The sequence below is a fragment of the Coenobita brevimanus genome, chromosome 110 (assembly GCF_032717465.1).
Source record: "Coenobita brevimanus isolate Jiangsu-jjx chromosome 110, ASM3271746v2, whole genome shotgun sequence".
Classification (NCBI taxonomy): Eukaryota; Metazoa; Arthropoda; class Malacostraca; order Decapoda; family Coenobitidae; genus Coenobita; species Coenobita brevimanus.
The window spans coordinates 9,592,562-9,605,095 of NC_137063.1; the positions used below are offsets into that span (position 1 = coordinate 9,592,562).

The 12,534-nt window shown below is 42.9% G+C and overlaps 1 protein-coding gene across 1 annotated transcript in view; it reads left to right on the forward strand.

The window, feature by feature from the left end:
* Positions 1-12,534, forward strand: part of sli (slit guidance ligand) — a 545,686-nt gene that overhangs the window by 478,909 nt on the left and 54,243 nt on the right. Inside the window, 1 exon segment of the mRNA XM_080286150.1 lies at positions 6,126-6,324. Coding sequence (XP_080142276.1) covers positions 6,126-6,324 — 199 coding nt within the window.

Genomic DNA, 12,534 nt, shown 5'->3' on the forward strand with positions numbered 1-12,534 from the left:
CAGAAAAATTTGTAAATATTATTAGAAGCCTGCATGAAGGTACTTTTTGTAAGGTAATGGTTGGTGGTTCTTTGAGTGATCCATTTCAAGTTAGGTCAGGAGTGATTCAAGGAGGAGTTCTTTCACCATTGTTGTTTGTTTTGGTTATGGATTATGTTATGAAAAAGGTTGTAAGGAGAACAGGTGCAGGAATTAACTGGAAAGAAAATAAGAAGCTGATGGATTTGGACTATGCTGATGATATTGTACTGATTTGCGGAAGTATTTATGAGATACAGAGGGTACTTGATTGTCTGGTGGAGGAAGGAGAAAAAGTGGGATTGGTAATAAATTGTGGAAAGACTAAAATTATTAATATGAATGTGAAGAACCAAATCGATTGTATAATTGGGAATAATGTGGTGAAGAATATAGAAAACTTTAAATATCTGGGAACGATTGTATCATCTAATGGATCATTAAACAATGAAATTGAGGAGAGGATTAGACAGGCTTGGCGAGCTGTTGGAATGTTGAAATCTGTTTGGAACAATAATATGCTTTCGGTACATACTAAAGTGAAAATTTACAAGTCTATGGTTAGACCAATTTTAATTTACGGGCATGAGTCATGGTACAGTACAATTGCAACAGATCAGAAAGTATTAGGATTTGAGAATAAAATACTGCCATTCTCATCCACTTCTGCAGGCACACCCCACTCTCCAACTACTCCATCTACCTTCACATTCCCTACTTTTCTTTTCATATCACTAATCAAAAACACTCTCATTCCTTTTAAACTTTTCCATGCACGCTTCCACATACGTCCAGAACTGTTCTTTCACTCAGCTTGCACAATCTTGCACTGGTGCATACCCACATACAATCGCCCACATTTGTAGTCCAACATTCAATCTTACCCACACAATCCTTGAGCTGACCGATCCTATCTATCTATCTATCTATTGCCAGACGCCTCAATCCCGTTTGAGGTGGCCACAAACAAATCGCCTCCAAGTCGCCCTGTCCCCCACCATTTCACTGCCCTGCTCCCAACTCACACCCCCCTCTCTCATATACCTCTCCACCCCATCCCTCCATCTCATCCTCGGCCTCCCCCTCCCTCTTCCCCCCTCCACCTCACTCACATACACTCTCTTCGTCAGTCTTTCACCCTCCATCCTCTCCACATGGCCAAACCACCTCAGTGTGTTCCTCATAACGCTTCCTATCACATCCACATCCACACCACAACGCTCCTTTATATCCTCATTCGTCAGCCTGTCTCTCCACGTGACTCCACAGGCTCCTCTTAAATAACTCATTTCCTCTGCTCTCACTCTTAACTTGTGTCCTTCCAACAATGTCCAAGCTTCACTTCCGTATGTTAGAGTTGGTATCACAATACTGTCATGTAGTAACTTTTTCACTTCCATGCTCACTTCCCTGTTTCTTATCAATGCTTTCAAGGAACCAGCAACCTTTCTTCCCTGCTGTACCCTTTCAAGCACTTCACCCTCCAAACCTCCATCCTTACTCATCACACTACCCAAATACTTAAACGTACTCACATTTTCCAATTCCTCACCATCCAACTTTGCTGCACATTCACTAACTTCACCTCTCTCAAAGACCATCACTTTACTCTTCCCTACATTCACCTTTAGGTTCCGTTTCTTACACACTCTCTCAAACTCATCCACCAAGCCTTGCAGCTCCCCTTCGTCTTCACTCAACAACACAGTATCATCTGCAAACAACAGTACAGGGAGTTTCCAAACACTATCCTCTCTCACCAGGGCCACTCCAACATCCACTACCCTACCTTGTACCTCTTTTATTACCCCATTATGTACAGATTGAACAACCAAGAAGACATGACACATCCCTGTTTCAACCCAGCTTTCAAAGAGAAAAATTCACTTAGTTCACCATCCACACGCACTGCAGCCTTCGCACCATCGTACATACTCTTCACAGCATTCAGCAACTTCCCATCTACTCCATATATTCTTAACACTTTCCACAATCCTTGTCTATCCACCCTGTCATATGCTTTCTCCAAATCCATGAAAGCTGCATACAACTTCTTTCCCTTCTCTAGAAACTTTTCCACTAAAGATCTAAGAATGAATATCTGATCTACACAACCTCTTCCCTTCCTAAAGCCTCCCTGTTCTTCTCCAACTAATTTCTCTGTTCTTTCTCTAACTCTGTCTATAAGTATCCTACAATACACTTTTCCTATTATACTAAGAAGACAAATGCCCCTATGATTACCACACACTTCTTTTTCCCCTTTTCCTTTGTACAAGGGAATAATTATACCTGACTTCCAATCCTCCGGGACTCTACCTTCCTCCCAGGCCAATCTGCACATCTTCCACATCCATTCTACTACTATCTCTCCCCCATGCTTCAGCATTTCACCACACACTCCATCAATTCCTGGGGCTTTCCCCGATTTAACTTTCTTCATTGCTTCCGCAACTTCTATCCTACTGATTTCTTCCTGTCTTCTCACCTCCCTCCTTCTCCCAGCCATTCCCCAGCCACTTATACTCGCATTACTTCCATCCTCTACGTTCAAGAATTCCTTAAAGTGTTCTCTCCATCTGCTCACTTTTTCTCCCTTCTCCACTAGTAATCTACCATTTTTATCTTTCACTCCCCTGCTAACTTCACTTCCACCCTGTCTTACTCTTTTCACTTCTCTCCAGAACATTTTCTTACAGTCCCTCCACTTTACACTCAAATTCCTTCCAAATTCCTCATCCACTCTCTTCTTACTCTCTCTTACTAATCTTTTCACCTCTCTCTTTCTTTCCACATATAACTCTCTCTTCCGCCTCTCAACTTCTTCCACGCCCCTATTTCTCATCCATTCATTGTATGCTTTCTTCTTTTGTGCCACAGCCTGTTTCACCTCTTCAGTCCACCACGCTGTTCCTTGCACCCCCCTCCGTCTTCTCTTCCTTCCACACACCACATCACATGCTGCACATATTTCTTCTGTAAATATCTTACCCACACCTTCCACGTCTCCCATCTGCTCCAATTCATATTTGCACAATCGTTCCTCCACTTCTCTCTTATACTCTGCCTTTTTCTCATCCTCTTGTAACCTCTCCACTCTCCTTGCAACTACTCCTTCCTCTCGTCTTTCCCTTCTTCTATTCCTCCATCTTACTTGCATCCTAATTCTGGCCACCACCAAGTAGTGGTCAGAAAGTCCACTCCCCCAACCTCTATACACTCTTGCATCCTTTACACATCTTCGCATCCTTTCATCCACACACACATAATCAATCATTGCCTTCCTTTCATTCAGTTCACCACCCACCCTTCTCATCACTCGCCATGTATACCTGTGGATCATTTTATGCCTGAAGAGGGTATTGGCTATCACCAACCCCCTCCCAGCACAAATGTCCACTAACGCACTCCCATTCTCATCTATTTCAGCAGGCACACCCCACTCACCAACTATTCCATCCACCTTCACATTACCAACTTTACCATTCATATCACCAATCAAAAACACTCTCTCATTCCTTCCAAACTTTTCCATGCACACTTCCACATTTGTCCAGAACTCTTCTCTCACTCTTCTAGCACGATCTTGCGTTGGCGCATACACACACACAATCGCCCACAGTTGTATTCCAACTTTCAACTTTACCCACACAATCCTTGACCCAACTGATCCATACTGTCTTATGCTCTTCTTCCATCTTTTACTCACAACTATACATACTCCTTCCTTTGCCCTCTCATTCTCATCTACTCCTGCACATATACCCCATCCATACTCCCATTCTCTCACACTTTCTCCTCTCCATTTTGTTTCAGTTATTCCACATACATCCACTTTCGCACCCTCAAGCACCTGGACAATCTCTCTCTCTTTCACCTCATCATTCGCTCCTCTTACATTCCATGTACTCATTACCAAGTCCTTTGTCCGGTCCTGGGTCGTCATCGTTTGGTCAGTCCTTGTCTGAGGCTTCTTGTTTGTTTTTTTAGTTAGTTGTTTTCCGGGGAGGGGCACTAACCCTCCGCCAACCCTTTTAGTCGCCTTTTACGACAAGCAGGGATACGCTCTTAAATTCTCCTTCCATATCTTGCACACAACAATGCAACTCCTTCTTTTGCTCCCTCATTCTCACCTACTCCCGTTCATATACCTCATCTATACTCCCGTTCTTTCACAGTCATTTCTGTCCATTTTGTCTCATTCCACATACATCCATTTACGCATGCTCCAGTCCCCAGATCTGCACATCTTCCATATCCAGACAAAATGGGTTGGATAAATCCATATGATAGGCCAACAGTGTCAAACATTGTGGATTGTCCTCCTGTGGTCTTCAAGGATGGTTGCATGACCTTTGGCCCATGGTCAGGAGCTGAACTGGTGGAAGGGTGACAAGAACGTGCATCATCATCTGTTGATATTCATCCATTTTTAAAAAGCATAAACCAGTTGTAGGTTTGTGTAACCCCCAAAGCATTGTCACCATAAGCCTATTTTAACATTGTGTGAGTTTCTGCCGCATTTTTCCCGAGTTTCACACAAAACTTGATGCTCATGCATTGGTTTCACATTCTTCATTTTTTAGATCACAAAATTTGCAACCCAAACACAAGGACAAAAAAACACAGGCATGCAGCAAATGCATCCATCCAGCACAGTTTCCCATAATACACCAACAAGTTAAGGGTGCATGCACTGCCATCTGGCATCCACACACCGTACGGTAGGTGGTTTCTGCCCTTCTTTCAATTTTCAGGAAATTTTGGGTAGCACTACTTATGTACTTAATTTAAATTTATTATATGCATATCAGCTTTCAACCCCAGTAGATTGATTGATCCCTAATCAACCTTCATTCGGTCATCAATCCCTTATTGACCCTCAGCTAATTATCAACCCCTTTTGACCTCCCAGCCATTTATCGACCCCTTGGGTGGTCCCATTGACCCCTGGGGGTTGACATTGACCACTTTGGGGGCCCCTGGCATGGAGCGTTGGTAATATTTTTCATGGCATTCATATTGCTGAGGTGTATACCATTGCAATGTATACAGTAGTTGTCTATGGCTTAGTTTCCTATGGTGAACTGTTTTACAGTTAGAACTGAAAGAAAGAAACAATGTTTTGCAGCTGAAAATGTGCAAAGCTTTGCTTAATAATATTTTACATTTTTTTCTAGCAGTACATCCAAGATCAAGGGTAAAGGTTATGGGTCAAGATCAGAGTTCAATATTTGGCATTACCTCATAAATGCCAGACCTTATTTGAATTCAGGTTTGCACATGTATTGTTTGTGTTTTGGGGGAGAGGTTGAGAAATTCAGTGTTTGTGCTGATGAACCAAAGTTCAAGGCCAAGGATTAAGATTAGAGTATGAGCACAGTGTCACTGTGCCCTCAGAGCACCCTCTCTGCTTTTACTTTGTAAATCTGTCCCTTTTTTTTTTTTTTTTTTTTTTTTTTTTTTTTTTTTGTGGGTGACTGCACACTGAGTGACAAGCCAAATGGTTTCCAGTACACCAGGAAACCATTTACTATGCTGGCTGGTAACCATATAACCAGATTATGGCACCTGGTGGTTTAATGGGTAATTAAGGCAGTCCAATCGGATTGAGCCTGTGCAGGTTTATATCCAAGGGGTGGTTCGGGTTTATTGTTCACATAATGCCACTCAGGGATGAGTGAGGCTGGTTGCATTCATTTTAAATGTCTGGACCAACTTGCCTAGCCTTAGGCTTCTACACTCCTAATGGGGCAACACAGGATTAAATGATAAGGAGGAAATCTCTAAGTCCAAATTTTACAAAAACCAAGCTATGTCAGTCCAAACTACAGTAATTAACTAATGCCCTTCCCAGAGAGACACACATTCACCTACCCAGACTTAACACCACAAGACAGTCACCTCACGCAACTGACTCTTATAACACACAGTATGTCAAAATAACATCAGCAAAAGATTTCTGGGAGCACCACTTTGAAATGGCTGGTTTCATGCAGTTCATTGGTATGACATCCAGTTAAGTCTAGGATCTGAACAACGAGAATAACATAACAACTGCAGCAAGAGCAACAATAACAACAACTTTGATTTTCTGTCTCAACCAGAATGGTGCATCATGCGTAGATGGTGTAAATGAATACACATGCAAGTGTATCAACGACTACTCTGGCAAGTTCTGTGAAGTGGGCCCAGCTGTTTACCTCCAGACATCCCCTTGCCAACACAACGACTGTCAGAATGGCATCTGTTTTGTTCCACCCAACTCAAAGGACTATGTGTGCAAATGTTCCCCTGGCTTCTCAGGTCAGTTTCATATGAATCTGTTTTCATGTGTGCAGAAACTAATTTGTAAACAACTGTCAGACCTTCAGATATTAGTATTCCTTGTCATGATCACACTCTTAGAGTATTTACTTCACTTACCGTCATGTATAATTTTGTATTCAGAAAAATTTTATACAGTACCTATCTTGAGAGCTTAATTCACTTTTACATACTCACAAAAGGAAAATTACTGTGTAATTCATGTTCATTCTGAAAATAAATGGATGTACAATATACAGTCGTGTGATTTTCTGTAATGCTGAATTTCATTCCGTACTGAATCCAGAGAGGCATTTTTTTTTTTTTTTTTTTTTTTTTTTTATAATTCTGATGTGATTACTTTGTTATGAATGGTAGTATGTAGTAACATTATATATATCTATATATCTATCTATCTGTATATATATATATATATATATATATATATATATACAGTACCCTCGTGTCCAACACGGTAATATTGTCATGCATGGGTCACGTGTTGGACCAAAAACGTGTTGGACTAACAATAGAGCTTTTGGGGAAAAATGAATTATGTCAGCAACCCTAGGAAAAGTCACCCTAAATACCTACCATATACCTATACATATATTGGTACTATTGTAATTATAATAAATGGTACTGTGCTATGAATGATAACTAACCTTTTAGGATAGTGTTGGTGGGCTTGCTGGGAATGGAAGGTGGTATCCAAGGCTGTAGGTAGTCCTACTGGGTCCCCGGAGGATGGCTGCTGGCGTCACTAGCGGGTAATGGCTGTTGCTCCTCCTCAACCTCCCTCATAAATCCTTCGAAATCACATTCAGAATCACTATCTTCGTCCACAGCCATGGAAGGTCCTGCTTCTGCCTGTCCTAGCACTATGTAATCCTCGGCAAAGTGCATGCTTCTCACACTGTTGCCAGAGCCCCGTCTCATGACTGTGGAAAATGATCGCTGTCGCTAACTCGGTAGAGAATAAGGAGAAGCAACTTTGTTTATAAACTGGTACACACGCCGATGAGAAGGGTTTCAAAACGATTGATATTTATTCTAAAATATTAATATGTATTCAGTGTCAGGCTAAATGTTCAATGCTGTAGTACGATACATTCTCTGTCGAGTCGCCTGGGTTTTGGTCACACTGTTTTGCCCGTCGTATCCTCGGCAGGAATCCATCCAGATGAATTCCAAATGCCTGTGGTATCGTCGGCAATTTTACCACGTTACCGTTCCGATTTACCATCGTATCCTCGGCAAACCTGGTATGAAGTGCCGTGTGATAGCCTTCGGCTGCCAGGATCTTGTCTTTTTTTTTATGGTTCTCACGTTGGCTTCATTCATGTCGTAGGCCTTGGCAATGTCAACTTTCCTCTCCCCTTTCTTCTTCCTCTCGATGCTTTCTAGCTTGGTGGCCTGAGGGAGGTGCCGACGCTTCTTGGGGTTCTCAGAAGGCTTCCTAGGCATTGTGAGCAGGATAAAATGCAGTAACAAGGGCAGAAAATGCAGCAAGAAAAAAGCACCTTCCAATGCGAATTATGCGACTGAGTGGCGCTGTGGCGGGAGAAATTTAAACAAAACATCACGTGACAGCAGAAGCGTTTTTAATTGGGCGGCATCACGATCACGTCACGATAGCGGGCAGGGAAGGCTACTTGATCAGAAGTTTTCATTGGCTGTCATCATCATGGGAATGTCCAGTATGACCATGTTGGACCGGGGGTGATCATGCTAGAGGTGAACTCTGCGGATTTCGCCCACTTCTCAGAGCTCTGTGTGTGTTATGCTAACACACTCGTGTTGCAGTAATTAAATCGTATTAAATAATACTAATTATTTGCTCTCTGTGGTGGACGTGAATCGTGCTGGACTAATGCGTGTTGGACACGAGGGTACTGTATACACACACACACACACACACACACACACACAATATATATAGATACTTAGATAGATCCTGTAATGTTAGAGAAAAAATGGTGTTTATTCCTGCTTTATATCTACTGTATCTATCTATCTATCTATCTGTCTGTTGCCAGACGCCTTAATCCCGTAAGAGGTGGCCACAAACCAGTCGCCTCCATGTCGCCCTGTCCCCAGCCATTTCACTGAAACCAGTTGCCTCAATGTTGCCCTGTCCCCAGCCATTTCACTGCCCTCCCCTCAGTCCACACATCCCCTGTCATATACCTTTCCACTCCATCCTTCCATCTCATCCTCGGCCTCCCCCACCCTCTCCCCACCTCCACCTCACTCACATAGGCTCTCCGTGTCAGTCTCTCACTCTCCTTCCTCTCCACATGGCCAGACCACCTCAGTGTATTTCTCGTAACACTATCACATCCATATCTACACCACAGCACTCCTTCATTTCCTCATTTGTCAATGTGTCTCTCCATGTAACTCCACGTGCTCCTCTTAAATAACTCATTTCCATGCTCTCACTTTTGACGTGGCCATTCAACAAGGTCCAGGCTTCACTTCCATTTGTTAGAGTTGGTATCACAATACTGTACTATCATGCATCAACTTTTTTACTTCCATGCTCACTTCCCTATTTCTTATCACAGCTTTCAGAGAACCAGCAATCTTTCTTCCTTGCTGTACCCTTTCAAGCACTTCATCCTCGAAACTTCCCTTCTTACTCATCACACTATCCAAGTACTTAAATGCACTCACATTTTCCATTTCCTTATTATCCAACCTCACTGTATATTCAGTGACTTAATTTCTCTGGAAGACCATAACTTTACTCTTCCCTACATTCACCTTTCAGTTCCGTTTCTTACATACTCTCCCAAACTCATACACCAAGCCTTGCAGTTCCCCTTTATCTTCACATAACAATACAGTATCATTTGCAAACAACAGTACTGGAAGTTTCCAGATGCTGCCCTCTCTCATGAGGGCTACTCCAGCATCCACTCCCCTACCTTGTATCTCGTATAACCCCATCCGTTTACAGATTGAACAGCCATGGAGACATGACACATCCCTTTTTCAGTCCAACATTCAGTTAGAAAAATTCACCCAGTTCACCATTCACATGCACTACAGCCTTAGCACCCTCATACATATTCATCACGGCATTCAGTAAATTCCCAATTACTCCATGTAGTGTATACTTAATATTTTCCACATTCCATTTATATCTGCTATTGCATAAGGTTACCTCTGCAACCCTCCCTGCCTCTTCTCCTCATAACCAGTATCAAAAGTTGTGGTTTAATAGAAAAGTTGTTGGTTCATTGGTATAGTTGAGAAGAGAAGTTTGCTTCGTATTTTGCTTCTTTTTCTCACTTTTCTATGCTGGCTAATATTTACAAGTTGAAAGATGCTTGTCATGTTCCTCTGCCTATAGATGATTCTCTTAGGTATGAAAAGTCAGGAAGGAGTATAAAGAAAGATGCGGTCAAATAGTAGGAAGGCTCTTGTTCTTGATTATGCAAGGCAGTGTATATGAATAAAAAACTGGGAGAGGTCGTATCTGGATGAATCCCTCAAACTGTTCATGAGTAGAGATAGGCTGATAATGGTCTGAACACCATAACTATAATTTTCACTAGAATGACTGTAATAATGACAAAGTAAAACTGCTGGTCAGGAAATAAGTTAGATCCCATCTCATTTCTGTAGAATACATTGTCACATTGAGTCTAATTCCTTTTCTTTCATTACTTACTGTAATTGAAGTATATTCAGTGCCCTTGCACAATGAACGAGTTTATGGGTGGCAAATGAGCTTTTTCACTGCGAATTCTTTCACTGTGAACAACATATGGGAAAAATAGCATACGGTTGGGACCGTTCGTCAGGGTCCACTTTTTGAGCCATGGAGTTGTACTAAAATGCACATTTCAAACATCTATCTATCTATCTATCTATAGCCCGACGCCCTAATCCCACAAAGAGTGGCCGCAGACAAAACGCCTCCAAGTCACTCTGTCACCCACCATTTGACTACCCTCCCCCCAACTCACCCCCCCCCTCCCTCATATACCTCTCAACTCCATCCCTCCACCTCATCCTCGGTCTACCCCTCCCTCTCCCTCCCTCCACCTCACCTACATACACCTACTTAGTCAGTCTTTCATTCTCCATTCTCTCCACATGTCCAAACCACCTCAGTGTATTTCTCCTAATCTTCTCAACCACATCCACATCTACCCCACAACATTCCTTCACTTCTTCATTCGTCAACCTGTCCCTCCACGTCACTCCACATGCTCCTCTCAAGTAACTCATTTCCACTGCTCTCACTCTTGACTTGTTCCCCTCTTGCAAGGTCCACGCCTCGCTTCCATACGTCAGGGTAGGGATCACAATACCATCATGCAGTGACTTCTTAACTTCCATACTCACCTCCCTATTTCTCATCACTGCTTTCAGTGTACCAATAACCTTCCTTCCCTGCTGTACCCTTTCACGTACTTCATCCCCCTAAGTTCCATCCTTACTCATCACACTACCCAAGTACTTGAATGCACTCACATTCTCCATATCCTCACCATCCAACCTCACTGCACACTCTGTAACTTCATTCCTCTCAAACACCATAACTTTACTTTTGTTTACATTAACTTTCAGCTTCCTCCTCCTACACACTGTCCCAAATTCATTCACCAAACCTTGCTCCCATTCATCTTCACTCAACAATACTGTATCATCCACAAACAGCAACACCGGGAGCTTCCAAATCTCACCCTCATTCATTAGGGCCAGCCCCACATCCACTGCCCTACCTTGCACGTCCTTTACAACCCCATCCATATATATATTAAACAGCCATGGAGACATCACACACCCCTGCTTCAGTCCCACATTGAGATCAAAGAACTCACTCAGCTCACCATCCACTCGCACCATAGCCCTAGCTCCCTCGTACATACTCTTCACAGCACTCAACAATTTCCCTTCCACTCCATATATTCTTAATACCTTCCACATACCTTGCCTATCTATTCTGTCATAAGCTTTCTCCAAGTCCTTGAAGGCAGCATACACTTTCTTTCCCTTCCCTAGATACTTCTCCACTAAACATCTTAGAACAAATATCTGATCTACACACCCTTTTCCCTTCCTAAATCCCCCTTGTTCTTCTCCAACTAGCTCCTCTGTCATATGCCTAACCCTATCAATGAGTATTCTACCATATATTTTACCAGTCACACTAAGAAGGCAAATACCCCTATGGTTACCACATACTTCTCTCTCCCCTTTTCCTTTGTACAGAGGAACAATTATACCTGATTTCCAGTCCTCTGGAACCCTTCCCTCTTCCCAACCCAATCTACACAACTTCCATATCCACTCCACAACAATCTCACCCCCATACCTAAGCATTTCACCACACACTCCATCAATTCCTGGGGCCTTTCCCAGCTTAATCTTCATCGCTTCCACTACTTCCGCCCTACTGATCTCTTCCTCCCTCCTCTCATCTCTTCTTCTCCCAGCCATTCCCCAACCACTTATACTCACACTGCTGTCACTCTCTACATTCAACAAATCCTCAAAGTGCTCCTTCCATCTCCTCAATTTCTCTCTCTTCTCCACCAACAATCTATTATTCCTATTTTTCACTCCCCTATTATTTCCCCTTTCACACTGCCTTACTTTCTTTACCTCCTTCCAAAACAATTTCGTACTCTCCCTCCATTTCACACTCAGATTCCTCCCAAACTCTTCATCCACTTTCTTCTTACTCTCCTTGACCAGTCTCTTAACCTCCCTTCTCCTGCTCACATATACCTCTCTCTTCTCTCTGTCATCTTCTCCCCTACCTCTACTCGCCAACCATTCACCATATGCCTTCTTCTTTTGTTCCACAGCTCGTTTCACCTCATCATTCCACCATGCTGTCCCTTGCACACCCTTGCATCTCCTCCTCACTCCACAAACCGCCTCACACGCTGTGCCTATCTCTTCCGTGAATATCTTACATACGTCTTCCACCCCTTCCAACTGCTCTAGCTCATACCTTCCCAATCTTTCTTCCACTATGCTCTTATACTCTGTCATTTTCTCACTATCTTGCAATTTCTCCACTCTTCTCACAGGAGCTGTTTCCTCCTGTCTTCCCCTTGGCCTCCTCAACCACTTTCTTTGCATCTTTACCTTGGCCATCACTAAGCGATGGTCCGAGACTCCATTTCCCCACCCTCTCCACACTCTTGCATCCAACACTTGTCTTCTCATTCGCTCATCCAC